The sequence below is a fragment of the Sapajus apella genome, unplaced genomic scaffold (genome assembly GCF_009761245.1).
Source record: "Sapajus apella isolate SASKATOON/1434 unplaced genomic scaffold, GSC_monkey_1.0 scaffold10, whole genome shotgun sequence".
Classification (NCBI taxonomy): Eukaryota; Metazoa; Chordata; class Mammalia; order Primates; family Cebidae; genus Sapajus; species Sapajus apella.
In genome coordinates, this window is record NW_022436950.1 from 33,119,050 (window position 1) to 33,133,755 (window position 14,706).

The 14,706-nt window shown below is 43.2% G+C and overlaps 1 protein-coding gene and 1 long non-coding RNA gene across 6 annotated transcripts in view; one reads left to right on the forward strand and one right to left on the reverse strand.

The window, feature by feature from the left end:
• Window positions 1-960: 960 nt before the first annotated feature.
• On the reverse strand, window positions 961-3,231 carry LOC116551903. The gene is made up of 2 exons (XR_004269105.1): window positions 3,047-3,231; window positions 961-1,848 (listed from the first exon to the last, which is right to left on the reverse strand). It is a non-coding gene; the product is annotated as an uncharacterized LOC116551903 (long non-coding RNA).
• Window positions 1,773-14,706, forward strand: part of INO80D (INO80 complex subunit D) — a 79,426-nt gene continuing 66,492 nt past the window's right edge. Inside the window, exon 1 of one of the 5 annotated variants that reach the window (XM_032278514.1) lies at window positions 1,773-1,906. Coding sequence is in view for 1 of the 5 variants with exons in the window: in XM_032278513.1 (XP_032134404.1) it covers window positions 2,424-2,478 (55 nt within the window). In the remaining 4 variants the exon portion in view is untranslated. Of the gene's footprint in view, window positions 1,907-1,927; window positions 2,057-2,137; window positions 2,479-2,572; window positions 2,751-14,706 lie in introns of those variants that run through there. The other 4 variants (XM_032278518.1, XM_032278516.1, XM_032278513.1 and 1 more) reach the window with 4 other exon arrangements.

Below are 14,706 nucleotides of genomic sequence, written 5' to 3' on the forward strand. Positions count from 1 at the left end.
TTTTACTTTACATAACTTTTTCCACCAAACAGAGAGGGAAGAAAACCACAAAAGAAAATCCAGAATAGGTAAGTACTATATTCAAAGTTATATGATAAAGATGGGGTTCAGCTAGAAACTAATAAATATCTGATATATGAATTACATAAACTCACTTTTTTTTTTTTTTGAACTCACTTTTAAGTTAGGACAATTTCTAAATTTGGATGTTATTTCTAAATACTTTATAATAAACTTTACAAAGAAATATTCTATGGATTCAAGACACTAATATAACAAATTCATTCCTGCCACCTAGGTAACATGTCAGAAAAATAACTTTTAGTACAAGATTTAAATCATCATCCCCAGTAGAATATACAAAGATAGTCGGTTCGTTTTCTGTTATTTTTCTTTTCACAAAAATAGAAAAATGTCTTTGGAATTCAGTAAGAACTCCTCCAGTAAGAGTTCTCTTGCAATTGATGCAAGTGAGTACCCTTCCTCCCTCTGATCACTGTGCTAACTCAGCATTGTTTAACTCTGATCCCATTTATCTACTAAACTTTGCTCATTTAAAAAAGTAAATTCATGACATCCACTGCAATATACAAAAAGTCACTCATACAGGCTGGCAGCATATTGGAAGTTCTGAACTAACATAACTCTAACAAAAATAACATTTCTCAATTCTGTGACACAAGAAGCAGGCAGGAACCTGTGTAATGTACCAAAGATCTAGCTAGAGTTTAAAGAATCTAAATAAATAAAAAAATTAAATGCCTGGATATAATTCTTAATAAGCTATTTACTTAAAGAAAAATCTAAGGCTGTCTTCAAAATCTCTTTCCAGTTTTACCGTAATCTTTCTTCATAGGCAGATCATAACAGAATTCCCAGAAACGGGCTGTTTTTAAATCCCCAGTGATATTTGCCTTTATTTGCACTGTGGAAAATGACACACTGTATCATGACTTTCTGGACAGTCCATAGGTTTTATTTACATTGCTTTGAGAAACAGACGAAAAACATCTTTTTTATAATTGTCTTACAGCAATCTGTTTTGAGAGTAACATATAACACAAATTTTTATATGTAATATATGAAACATAAATATTTATATATACAATAACATAACTAGACAAATAAATGAAGTCAGTATTAAGTCTCTTTAAGTATAAATTTATAAACTGACCACCAACCACAGAACTTAGCCCTGTAATGGAGAAAAATTATTGGTCTGAAAAAATATTAAAATATCACTGTCCCTAACATGAAAAAAATTAAAAGTAGAAAATAGAAAATAATAATCACCGGAAAACCTGTGTCTTGTAAAGATTTCTTTCCATCAGAAGATGCAGAAACATTTTTCCCCCTGGAGCAAATGAATACGTTTCTCATGCACCCCCAGTTTCTTCCCTGCTTTCTCCCCCAGGCGCCGGTGTAGACGGCCGCTGTGGACTTTTTTCCAGAGATGAGAAGTAAAAATTTGTACTTTATCGGGAGCGGGTGCACTTTTCCCCCTGGCCCCCCTTTGCTCTGCCTCCAAGATGGTAGGAAAGTTGTCGTTTCGGAGGGCAGAGGAGCAGCTCTCTGGTGTTATGTCCTCGCAGTGCCTGTAGTGGTGCTGTAGGAGGCTGCTGCCTCTTCTTGTACAGCCCCGGCAGCCCTGCCTTCTTGGCTGGAGAGTATATTCAGGGATTTCCCCTTAATAATCACCGACCCTGGGAGCACTTTTTAGTTTCCAAAATAAAAATATGATCCTCACCCCTCTTGCTTGACAGGGAAAGGCTCTCGCCGGAGCCCAGGGGGGACAGTAGCAGCGGCAGCCGAGCTTCCTAGTCCATTGCCAGCGCCTCTCACTCTGATCTGTCAGCCCAGCCGAGGGAAAAGGGGGGAAGGAGAAAAAAAAAAAAGCAGCTGAAAGGTAAGCAGAGGCGGCCCCAGGCCCGGCCCACATCCCCGGGCTCCCGTAGGGCGGCGGGCTGGGCCGCGCGGGCTGGGCGGGCGGCGAGCGCGCTTACGTGAGGCCGGGGATTCGCCGGCCCACGCCAGGCCCCGGGCGGAGAATGAAAGGGTGAGTGGGGCCGGCGCCGGGTGGTGGAGGCCGGGGGCCCGAGGGCCTCCGGGGCGCCCGAGGGCTGGGACGGCGGGTGGGCAGGGGTGCAGCCTGAGCCGGAGCGGGGCGAGCGGCGCGGCCTGCGCGGGCCGGGTGGGGGTGTGCGACGGGAGGGGGTGCGCCGGTAGGCCTCGGGCCGGTAGGCCCCACAGCGGCCGCGCCCTGCCCCCGCACCCCGGGCCTCCGCTCGCCCCCTCGAGTCCCCCGGGCCTCCGGGTGCGACGGCGACGCTGCGGGGCCGAATCCCGCGCCGGCCCGGAGGTTCTCCCGCGGGGCGGCAGGCCCGAGCTGCCGGGACAGGGGCGTCAGGGCCTAGGAGTGGGGAATGGGCGCCCGACCCCACTTCCCTCGGGCATCTAGCAGACGCCCCCCGGATTCCGGTAAGAGTTGAATTTATTTGTCCCCCTCCTCCGCGCTCCGGACGGCCTGGCCGGGGCGGGGCGGGGCGGGCGGCCTGGCGGGCGTGGGGTCGGGTGGAGGGGCGGTGAGGAGTCAGGTGCAGCCGCGGCCCAGAAAGTTTCCTTTTAGGCCCGAATTGGGGGCCGCTGTCTCTCCGGGGAGCCTTGGTCCTAGCGCCTGGGACCCCCCAGGGCGTGGGGGAGCGCACTCGGCTATTTTGAAACTCTTTGCCAGTTCCTGTCCATTGAAGAAGGTACTCCGCCCCTGCACCCCTCGCACGCGCCCCACCCAACTCCCTGCGAGCCCTTTCGGGGCTGCCAACTCCAGCCCGTTCCCCCTAGAGCCCCCCAGGTTGGGGAGAGGGCCTTCTCTTCCGGTTTGGAAAAGTTTGCAAGGGGCTTTTCTTAGCTTTATTAGTTAGTGACTGGGCTTTTTGGGGTGGGAAGGAGGTAAACTCAGGTAGTGTTACTGCCGGACTGTCTTTCCCTATTGCCTTTTTTAGCCCTTACCCCACCAACTGGGGGTGTTATTTTCAGCTTGAGTACCCACCCCCTTTCATCCTGACTCCTTTGGGTCCAAAATCCCCCTTCTGGACAGCTCCGGCGGAGAGGAAGATGTAGGGAACACCGAGGAGACTGTCAGAGGGGCAGGACCAGGCGGGGTTTCTGGAGCAGTCCCCAGATGTAGGAGTTTCCCCTCTTTTTTGGTCGCTGACCGGTAAAACCAACACCGGAACAGATCCCAAGGGGGAGAAGTGGTTGTCAGACGGCTTGGAAGCCTCCGGGATTGGGAGGAGGGGGAGGAAGTGGGCAGGGCAGCTCCTGAAACAAGGTCTACAGTTTCAGGATCAGTAGTTCGTTTATTCTGATAATCACTATTTAGATTTATGTGATATTCTTATATTCGATACTAGAAATAGAATAATGGAGATTTTAAGGAAACCTAAACTTGTTATTGCCACAACTTAGAAGGGTCTGTGGAAGAGCCCTTGGAAAACTACACTTTGGTTTTGGGATGTGTGTGTGTGTGTGTGTCTATAACATTTATACCGGAAAAAAATATATATGTGTATGTATATATTTTATATGTATTTATACACATATTCTCACACACACACACACACACACACACACACACCTCTCTATGTTTTCTGTTTAAATTGATTCAATTTTAGCTATATTTTGGTGCCCTGAGCTCTGAACGCTAAAAAAGAGTGATAAACACAAATTTCCAAACTCGATTTCCCGCTTTTCAGGGACAGGATGTTTCCCGTGGCTGTTCTCACCTCCTTGTCGTTGTTCTTGAGTGTTGAAATTGAAATGTTAATGGACCCTGCCCCCACTGCCAACCCCCACTGTGGGCGTGTTTGGAGAGGTTATTTTCCGTCGTTTATTTCTTGGGTTTTTTTCCTTCTCTTTTTGGTGAGCTTAGGGCAGGGTGTTTTGTGTCTGTGCAGTGTCCTGCTTGGTAGCAGGCTGGAGTTTGCTGGCAGGAGATGTCCCACATTCTGCCCATTCAGTGCCCCCAGCACTGTTAGTGAAAAGCTGCCACTTTCAGGGCAATGGGTAACCTACGACTTTCAATGCTGACTTCTGTGAGGCTTCTAAGTGAGACTGAAGTGATTCTTCTAGGTGTATGCCTTTCTTTTCCTTTGGTCTGCCTAACATCAAACTGTTTCTCCACAATGATAGATATCCGGTCATTTAGCATTGAGCTTAAGAAAGTCTTGATATTTGAGATTGTATGGATCTGATACAAAAATGCAAATTACGTTTAATGGTTGTTTTAACTTTATTGATTAATTGAAATTGCTTATTGACTTGGACATTTTCATAAAGGTGTACCAAAAATTGTTACTTCTGTTATAGTTTGTTGTTAGAGCATACTGGATGGAAAAAAATCATTCTTAGTCTTTTTTCTTAGACTTTTAAAGTTTGAAAAAAATTGTTATTGCCTTATAATTTGGTATTTTAAAAGTATATTGTTGACTTCACATTCCTAAGCTTTCCAAAACTATATGTACAAATACCAAAAAAGTTTTGTACTTTTTCCCACCCTGTCTCAAATATACGTAAATTTCCTAACCTAATCACCTAATGGGCTACTTTACTTCCTGGAGTAATGACAGATTTGATGTTTTTAAAAGTTACATTCCATTTGAAACTAATAAAAGATTTTCAGGGCAAATACTGAATTAACGTTACATTACTAAGGGAATATGCTTTTTTTTTTTTTTAACTATTAAATGTTAGTTTAAAAAGTAAATGTTTAGTATAATTACAAGTCTGAAATAAGTTTTCTTTCCTCTGGAAGTTTTTTAGGAGGAAATTTGTATACTTCATTCCAACTTTTTCTCAGCAAATCATGTTGCTACTGTTTTTAGAGAAATGAAAATTTTAGTTTAGGAGGAATTAAACATTTCTGAGAGCATCCAAAATTAATGTCATTTCAAGAAAAATGCTGAACTATTTATTCTACCTGAGATGTTCTCCGAGGGTTGCCAGCTCTCACTATCTAGGTTTGGTACAATGGTTATGGCTAGTGAAAGGTCACTTATATTTGAATACAGTTAGAGCAGTATTCTCAGACACTTCTCTTTCCCCCTCCCCCACACCTGATAACTGGTAAAACAGTAGCTGAATATTGTTGGAAGCAGCAAATTGTCCCCAGTGTTAAGTCAGTTTTAGCATGCAGTTCTGTGCTAGGCAAAACAAACAGCAGTAGAGTCTCCTTACTCCTTCAAGTAGGAGTTTGTCCTAGAGGTCCTGACTGTAAAGGCTGATTTCTGACCCCTGGCTAGTTTGAGATACTGGGGAGATACTCAATTTAAAACCTTAAGCCTCCCACTTTTCCCTCCTTGCACCAAAGGTGACAGATGACTTGGTTCTCATCCTTTCGCAGAATGTGATTTTTTAAAAAATTTTGAGATGCAATCTTGCTCTTGTCATCCAGGCTGGAGTGCAGTGGCACGATCTCGGCTCACTGCAACCTCCACCTCCTGGGTTCAAGCAATTCTCCTACCTCAGCCTCCGGAGTAGCTGGGATTACAGGCACCTGCCATCATACCTGGCTAATTTTTGTATTTTTAGTAGAGACGGGGTTTTGCCATGTTGGCCAGGCTGGTCTCGAACTGCTGGCCTCATGATCTACCTGCCTCGGCCTCCCAAAGTGCTGGGATTATAGGCACGAGCCACTGCCCCCGGCTGTGGTTTGTTTTGGTGCAATTTTATTTGTAGCAGCAGTGACACCTTTGGACTGGGCTTTGAGTTCTGATCCCAGTCCTTCTGCTGGGCAAGTTACTTAATCTGGTTTCTTTAACTGAAAATGGGAATAAAATTCGTTGATCTAAGGTTTACATGAGTTACCTATGTGTTTGGCCCATAATAGGTACTCATTAAATGTTAATTCCACTAGCTCACTTTTCTTTTCTTTTTTTTCTTTTTTTTTGTAGCAGGGTCTCACTGTGTTGTCCAGCTTGGAGTACAGTGGCATGATTACAGCTCACTGCAGCCTCAACCTCCTGGGCTCCAGTGATCCTCCCACCTCAGGTGTGCCTGTAGTCAGCCAGGACTACAAGCACTTACCATCATGGCCCAGCTAATTTTTGTATTTTTTGTAGAGATGGGTTTTGCCATGTTACCCAGGCTGGTCTCAAACTCCTGGACGCAAGGGATCTGCTCACCTCAGTCTCCTCAAGTGCTGGGAGTACGCATGTGAGCCACCACGCCTGGTCTCCACCTTTCTTTTCTAGGAGCAACATCTAAATACTATTTCTCTTGTTTGCTTTTTTAAATAATTGAAAGTAACACTGTACTATATGTACTATAGTAGGCTTATACTATATTTGGAGAGTAGACCTGTTTTTCCCGCTCAAGGGATAACCACTGTTAACACTTTAGTGTGCTTTTTCTCTGTATGTATATGCATACAGCAGAAACAGGAAAAACTAAGTGTAGGTCCACGCAACAGTAGTTGTGTAGTTTGGTATTGATTAAAAGCTTGGGCTCTGGAGCAAATAGTCTTTGCATCCTAAATGTGTGACCTTGGATAATGAAAATTACTTAATCTGATTAAGTCTCAATTTTCTCCATCTGTAAAAGGGGTAATAATAGCACCTACTTCGTAGGGTTACTGTGAAGACTAAATGAGGAGTTGAACATAAAGCCTTTAGAATGGATCCTAGTGCGTAACCTTTTTGTTTTCTTGGTGCATAACTTTTCCTGGTGCATAACTTTTCTATTTTTTTCTAAAGATTTTTAATATTCTTGATGTGAATTTTTAATGAGTTCTTGCCTCAGTATATATTAATAATACTAATAAGTATTTGAGAACAGAGAGAATACTATAATTACTTTAATGGGGCAAATAAATATATTTTTGCCAGTAAAAAATTATGCAGTATATTCAGTTTCAGCAGCTTCATGTTAGCGTAGTCTCCGCTGTTTGAATTTGGAACTGGCTAATATAAAGGTATGGTAAGTACACCGAGGGCAAAGGAGTACAGGGTGGGTTTGCTTTACTCCTGGTTCCCCTCTTTCAGATTTTGAAGTGTTTTTGAGAGTCCCCGAGCACGGTAGTGTTGTGTTGTTTTGAAGGCACTGAATAGTTTGTGGTCTTGGTAGGCTCACTTTAAGAGTCCTGAGGATGTTTACCTGACTTGATTGGTAGGAGTTGCTGCCGGCTCATTCATTTAACAGATTAGCTTCTTTGTTATAGCTCAGAGCTTTGCAATACAAAGACGCATTCTCTGCCCTTGTGGAGGTTTTAGTCCATTGGAGAAGAGAAATAAGCCGACATTTACAATGTCAATGTGAATGTTAAGTGAAAGCTTAGTCTGGAGGAATATTCTATTCTGGCCTAAAGGGCAAGCTTGGTTTTAAAGTTAGGGCTTTTCATGGGAGGTTTCTTTCCTAAGCAAATGGGAGGACTTAGGCATTCCAGAAGGTAGGACCTGTAAGTACAAATCAAAGTTTAGGGACAAAAGAATATCTTGTGGTGCAGATGGTGGTTCTGTTACTGCCTATAAGTCGGAGGAGGAGGGGAATAAATAATGAAAGGGAAAGGTCAGTCTGGTCGGGTCCTAAGGAGTTTCCGTGTTAGGTTAAGGAGTTTGGATTTCTTTTACATTACAAGTAGACCCTGAAGGCCTTTGGCCAAATAAATTCTTTGAGATTTAGAGGATTTGAGCTGTACTGAGCAGCAAAAAGAAAGGCAAGACTGTGTAATTAGACCAGTGAGGCAGCTCCTGACAAGAGATTTGAAGAGGATTTGAATTAAGGTGTAGTGGCAATGGCAGTTGAGAAGACGAGGTGGCAGTGGCAGAGGCATGTTAGGGAGGTGAGGAGATCTCATTGGTTGACCGGATGTAAATGTGGGACTCATCCTCACGGATGGCAGCGGAAATGGTAGAAGTAGATACATATGGGCTAGTCAGTGATTCTTAGTCTTGGACACTTCTCCAGAAAAATGCACATAAGCATTTCTATACATTTGATTTGAATCCTGGGGTAGGCTTGGCACCATGACTCAACTAGTCCCAGCTCTTCGGGAGGCTGAGTCGTGCGGATCACTTGAGCTCAGGAGTTTGAGACTAGGCAACATGGTAAAACCCTGTTTCTACAAAAAATACAAAAATTAGCCAGGTGTGGCAGTGCATTCCTGTAGTCCCAGCCACTCAAGAGGCAGAGGGTGGGAGGATTGCTTGAGCTCAGGAGGTCAAGGCTGCAGTGAACCTTGATCGCACAACTGCACTTCAGCCTGGAAGAACTTGTCTTAAAAAAAAAAAAAAAAAAAAAGCCAGATAAAAGAAAGCCTACAGAAATATTTTGTTTGACTCTCACTTTTTGTGATGGTCTGTGACTTTTCATTAGTGCTTTTTCATAGATGAGGAAAGAGATTTATAAAATAACTTGGTCAGGGTTACACTTCCCTCCCTCCCTCCTTCCTTCCCTCCCTCCCTCCTTCCTTCCCTCCCTCCCTCCTTCCTTCCCTCCCTCCCTCCTTCCTTCCTTTTCTCTTTCTCACTTTTTTTTCCTCTCTGTGTCTCTTTCTTTCTTTCTTTCCCTCCCTCCCTTCCTTCCTTCCTTTCTTTTCTTTCTTGTCTGTCTGTCTTGATCTGTTGCCCAGGCTGGAGTACAGTGGCATGATCTTGGCTCACTGCAGCCTCTACCTCCCAGGTTCAAACAATTCTTTGCTTCAGCCTCCCGAGTAGCTGGGATTACAGGAACCTGCCACCACACCCAGGTAATTTTTCTATTTTTAGTAGAGACCATGCTGGCCTTGAACTCTTGACCTTGTGATCTACCTACCTTGGCCTCCGAAAGTGATGGGATTATAGGTGTGAGCCACCACTCTCGGCCGTCTTTTTCCTTTTTAATAAAATGGAGACAGGGTCTCACTATGTTGCCCAGGCAGGGCTCAAACTCACAGGCTCAAGTGATCCTTCTGCCTCAGCCTCCCATAGTGTTGGGATTACAAGTGTGAGTCACTACCCCCGGCCTTCATGTGTTCAGAAGTTTAAAGGAGCTGCTGACATGGAAAAAGGAGATTTTTGTGGGGAAATTTGGATTTTAATCTTCATTTCTTTATTTATTGAGACAGAATCTCGCTCTGTTCCCCAGGCTGCGGTGCAGTGGCGGGATCTCAGCTCACTGCAGCTTCCACTTCCCGTGTTCAAGCAATTCTCCTGCCTCAGCCTCCCAAGTAGCTGGGATTACAGGCATTCGCCACCACACCTGGTTAATTTTATACTTTTAGTAGAGACAGGGTTTCACCATATTGGCCAGGCTGGTCTCAAACTCCTGATCTCGTGATCTGCCCGTGTTAGCCTCCCAAAGTACTGGGATTACAGGTGTGAGCCATTGCACCGGGTCTTCTTTTAAAAACATGGAAGAGTTGGAAGTTCTGGGTCTACCTTAAAAAAAAAAAAAAACCCAGGCCAGGCGCGGTGGCTCACGCCTGTAATCCCAGCACTTTGGGAGGCCGAGGCGGGTGGATCATGAGGTCAAGAGATCGAGACCATCCTGGTCAACATGGTGAAACCCCGTCGCTACTAAAAATACAAAAAATTAGCTGGGCATGGTGGCACGTGCCTGTAATCCCAGCTACTCAGGAGGCTGAGGCAGGAGAATTGCCTGAACCGAGGTGGAGGTTGCAGTGAGCCGAGATCGTGCCATTGCACTCCAGCCTGGGTAACAAGAGTGAAACTCCATCTCAAAAAAAAAAAAAAAAAAAAAACCCAAAAAACATTGCAACAACTTGCAGGAAATAATTGGAGCAAAGTGTGCCAAAGAATGCCCCTGGCCTACTCTTATGGCCCATATAGGCATTTCATCTTACACCCCTGTAAAGTAAGATTAGGGGATATTGGCATGGAAGCAAAAGGGCCAGGAGAAAGGGAGCCACTCACTGGCCAGAAAAGAGAGAGTTTCAAGAAAGAGAAAGTGGTCAACAGTGTCAGATGCTGCAGAGAGGTCTAGTTAGCTGAAGACGGACAAGTGTATGTGGAATTCAGTAACAAAGAGGCCATTAGTTTCAGATTTGTAGAACAAAAGAACTTTGAGGAGTAGAGCTACAACTTAGTTTTTCTTCTTTCCTCTTGTCCTGCAATGCAGGGTTTCTGTAACAACAGAGAGTGACTGTGACATGGATAGGAACTCAGAAAGCATTTGTTGTGAAGGATTATTAACTGGACCAAATAAATACTGTACCCAAATCAGTCAAACAGAGCTCTTTCTGCCAGTGTTTTCTGTCACAAGAATATTAGTATATAAGTGCTGTATAGAATGTAGGGAATATTTTTGACACTAGATTTTTTTTTTTTTTTTTAAGACGGGGTTTCACCATGTTGGTCAGGCTGGTCTTGAACTCCCGACCTCAAGTGATCTGCCCGCCTTGGCCTCCAAAGTGCTTGGATTACAGGCGTGAGCCACCATGCCCCGCCGACACTAGATTTTTAATGTGGATCATAGGAAACAATTCTGAGTGGATTCTGTAATCTACCCCTCAGGAAGGTGGGAGGACCTGAATTAATGGAGTATTACACTGTGCTATTCAGAAAACCACTAATAGCTGGAGAATGTATTTTAGTACTACATATTCTAGATCAAAATGATAATACAAATAAACCACCACTTACTGCTTCTAATGGTAGTTAATATTAAGTGATTACTATATGCTGGGGTTACAGTTCATGACATACCTAATTTAATTATCCTAAGCAACTCAATGAGGTACATACAATTATAATCTTCCCTTTACAGATGAGAAAACTGAAGCCTAAATAACTTCCCCAAGGTCTTACACTTAGTAATTAGCAAAACTAGATGTGAGTCCACTCTCTGATACCTACCAGAGCCAATGAGTGATCTCTTCTGCTGCATAAACTATCCTTACCTTTCTAATATATCAGAGAAGGAACTAGTGTAAAGTTCTTTGAAATTCCTAATGCAAACTTATTTGTACAGTGCTGTCTGAGTACAGTATATGGCACATACTAGACAGTCAGTAAGCATTATTTTAAAATACTCTGGTTTGAACGTGATTGTAACGAATGTTGTTTATATTTTTGAGTGATAAGCAGTTTTCTTACTGCCTCTTTCTCTTCCAGTCACATCAGTTCATAGATTTTCATCATTCCTCAGTCTGATTTTACTATTTTTTACATTGATAATATGGATGTTAGAGTCTTAAAATCAATATAGTCAACTGTTTAGTATCTTATTACATTTTTATTCATCAAGTTGAATTAAAACTCATTTAAGAAAGATATAACATGGAAAAATGTTTTTAAGACTTTATGATACTCTAAATGTGATTTTAACAGTAGCCACTCTTTCTTGGATAAGTAAATATTCATTTGCATTAAGTATATGGGAAAACAAACATTCTGAGAATTTAGTAGGCTCATGTTAGTTTTATTTATTTTAGTTTATTCTTTTTTTTTTTTTTTGAGACGGAGTTTCGCTCTTGTTACCCAGGCTGGAGTGCAATGGCGCGATCTCGGCTCACCGCAACCTCCGTCTCCTGGGTTCAAGCAGTTCTCCTGCCTCAGCCTCCCGAGTAGCTGGGACTACAGGCGTGCACCACCATGCCCAGCTAATTTTTGTATTTTTAGTAGAGATGGGGTTTCACCATTTTGACCAGGATGGTCTCGATCTCTTGACCTTGTGATCCACCCGCCTCGGCCTCCCAAAGTGCTGGGATTACAAGCGTGAGCCACTGCGCCTGGCCTTAGTTTATTCTTTGTAGAGACAAGGGTTTCACGATATTGCCCAGCTTGGTCTTGAACTCCTGGGCTCAAGTAATCCTGCCTTGGCCTCCCAATGTGCTGGGATTGTGGTGTGATCCACTGTGCCCAACCTCACACTAGGTTTTGTTCGTTTTTGTTTTTTCTTTTTTTTTTTAATTTATTTTTTGTTTCTTTCAGTATTCAAAACAATGTTTTTGTTTTTTTAGATGGAGTCTCACTGTTTCGCCGAGGCTGGAGCGCAATGGTGCAATCTTGGCTCACTTCAACCTCCACCTCCCAGGTTCAAGCAATTCTCCTGTCTCAGCCTCCAGAGTAGCTGGGATTACAGGTGTGCACCACCATGCCCAACTAATTTTTGTATTTTGTAGAGATGTGGTTTCACTATGATAGCCAGGCTGGTCTCAAACTCCTGACCTCGTGATCTGCCCGTCTTGGCCTCCCAAAGTGCTGAGATTACAGGCATGAGCCACTACACTTGGCATCTCACGCTAGTTTAAAAAAAATTATAAGATATGGACTGGGCACAGTGGTTCACGCACTTTGGGAGGCTGAGGCGGGCAGATCACGTGAGGTCAGGAGTTTGAGACCAGTCTGGCCATCATGGTAAAACCCTTGTATCTGCTAAGAATACAAAAATTAGCCAGGCATGGTGGCACATGCCTGTAATCCCAGCCATTTGGGATGCTGAGGCAGGAGAATCGCTTGAACATGGGCAGCAGAGGTTGCAGTGAGCCAAGATCATGCCACTGTACTCTAGCCTGGGCAACAGAGTGAGACTGTGTCTTAAAAAAAAAAAAAAAAAAAAAAGATATGCTGTAGATCTAGGCTCTTTAAAACTGACAGGATATAAAATTACAGATGCCAATTAGAGAAAAATGGTGTGGCAGTGAAATGAACATGCTTCTGAAACAGGAGATTCAAAAGAACAGCAATGACATAGAAATTCCACATGGAGATGATAAACTGGTAGTCCCAAAGAGAATAATGTTCATATTTTTGTTAAATTGTTTTGTGGTTGTCATTGGAAGACTGAAAGGGCTTCTGGCTGCTTTTGTTAAAAGTATATTTTCCTTACTTTTCTCCTTGCTAATGTCTTATTCCTCTGTACTTGTAAGAAGTAAGAAACTATGTATGAATTGTTCAATTTTCCTGTTAAACTCAGTGTATAATATCAAGGAGGATTTTTTTAAAACCTAACTATATTTTCTACTCTTGAACTCTCATATGTGGATATGTTGGCTGTTGAATTTTTTTTTTTTGTTTTGAGACAGAGTCTTGCTCTGTCGCCAAGATGGAGTGCAGTGGTGCGATCTCAGCTCACTGCAACCTCCACCACGGGTTCAAGTGATTCTCCTGCCTCAGCGTCCTGAATAGCTGAGACTACAGGTGCACACCACCATGCCCAGCTAATTTCTGTATTTTCAGTAGAGATGGGGTTTTACCATGTTGGCCAGAATGTTCTCAATCTCTTAACCTTGTGATCTGCACACCTCGGCCTCCCAAAGTGCTGAGGTTACAGGTGTGAGCCACTGGGCCCTGAAATATTTTTTCTGTGAGACTTGAATATCGTCTATTCTCGGTAATGGTTATTTCCGTTTTTTGGTGTGTATATTCTGCTGCTGCTCTAAAGTGCTTAATTACCTGCATTCTCTCCTTTAAGGGAGCAAAGTTCTGCTTATATGCTAAGCAAGTTGTCTCCACAGCTGAAGATGATATTTGCTAGAACTGTTAAACTATTAATAAATTTAGTATGGCTACTGTTTTTTTCCTTCCTTTTTAAAGTGATATTCATTATACATTAAAATGTAGAGTTTGGCTGGGCATGGTGGTTCATGCCTGTAATCCCAGCAGTTTGAGAGGCTGAGGCAGGAGCTCACTGAGACCCAGAATTTGAGACCAACCTGGGCAACATGGTGAAATACCCTCCATTTCTAAAAACAAAAACAAAAACAAAGTGCTTAATTTTAGCCTTTTGTTTGCCTGGATTAGGAAATGTGGTTTAGGCCTATAATCCCAGCAATTTGGGAGGCCGATGCTGGTGGATGGCTTGAGCCTAGAGGTTCCAGAGCAGCCTGGACAACATGGTCTACTATAAATATGAAGAACTAGCTGGGCGTGGTGGTGTGTTCCGGTGGCCCCAGCTCCTTGGGAGGCTGAGGTGGCAGGATCACTTGAGCCTGGGAGGTCAAGGCTTCAGTGAGCCATAATCATGCCACTGCACTCCAGCCTGGGTGACAGAGCAAGACCCTGTCTCAGAAAAAAGAAGGAAAGGAAGAAAGAAAATGTGATAATATTTACATATTAGGGTCTAAAAGACATTTGATGAGGATTATGTGGGTTTTATATATTGTATGTTTCCTTTCTTCTTTATATCTTGCACTGAATGCCAAAGAGTGAAGTGATGTGAACTTTACCTTTAGTGAAATCAGGGTAAAAAACACCAGCTCCGGAAGGCTATGGGTAAAGAGTGAAAAATATGTAGGATTTTTTCTGAGAACTGCCTCAGTGCATTTGTCATACTTCTTCTTTATTTAAAAAGGAGAAGCTTATCAATGTAGAGAAGACCAGATATTCATGTGTTTCCAGTTTACAGAGAAGTGATTTCTTATTTTTTTTAATTCTTTTTTTTTTTTTTGTTTTTTAATAAGAAGGGGTTTCACTATGTTGGTCAGGCTGGTCTTGAACACCCAACCTCAGGTAATCTGCCTACCTTGGCCTCCAAAGTGCTTGGATTACAGGCGTGAGCCACCACACCCAGCCACAGAGAAGTGATTTTGATACTTCAATAATACTCAGTTAGAAGAAATTTAGGCTGGTTGTGGTGGCTCACGCCTGTAATCCCAACACTTTGGGAGGTGAAGCAGGAGGATCACTTGAGGCTAGAAGCACGAGACCAGCCTGGGCTATGTAGTGAGACTTCATCTCTACAATAAATTTTTTTTTTTTTTTTTTTTTTTTT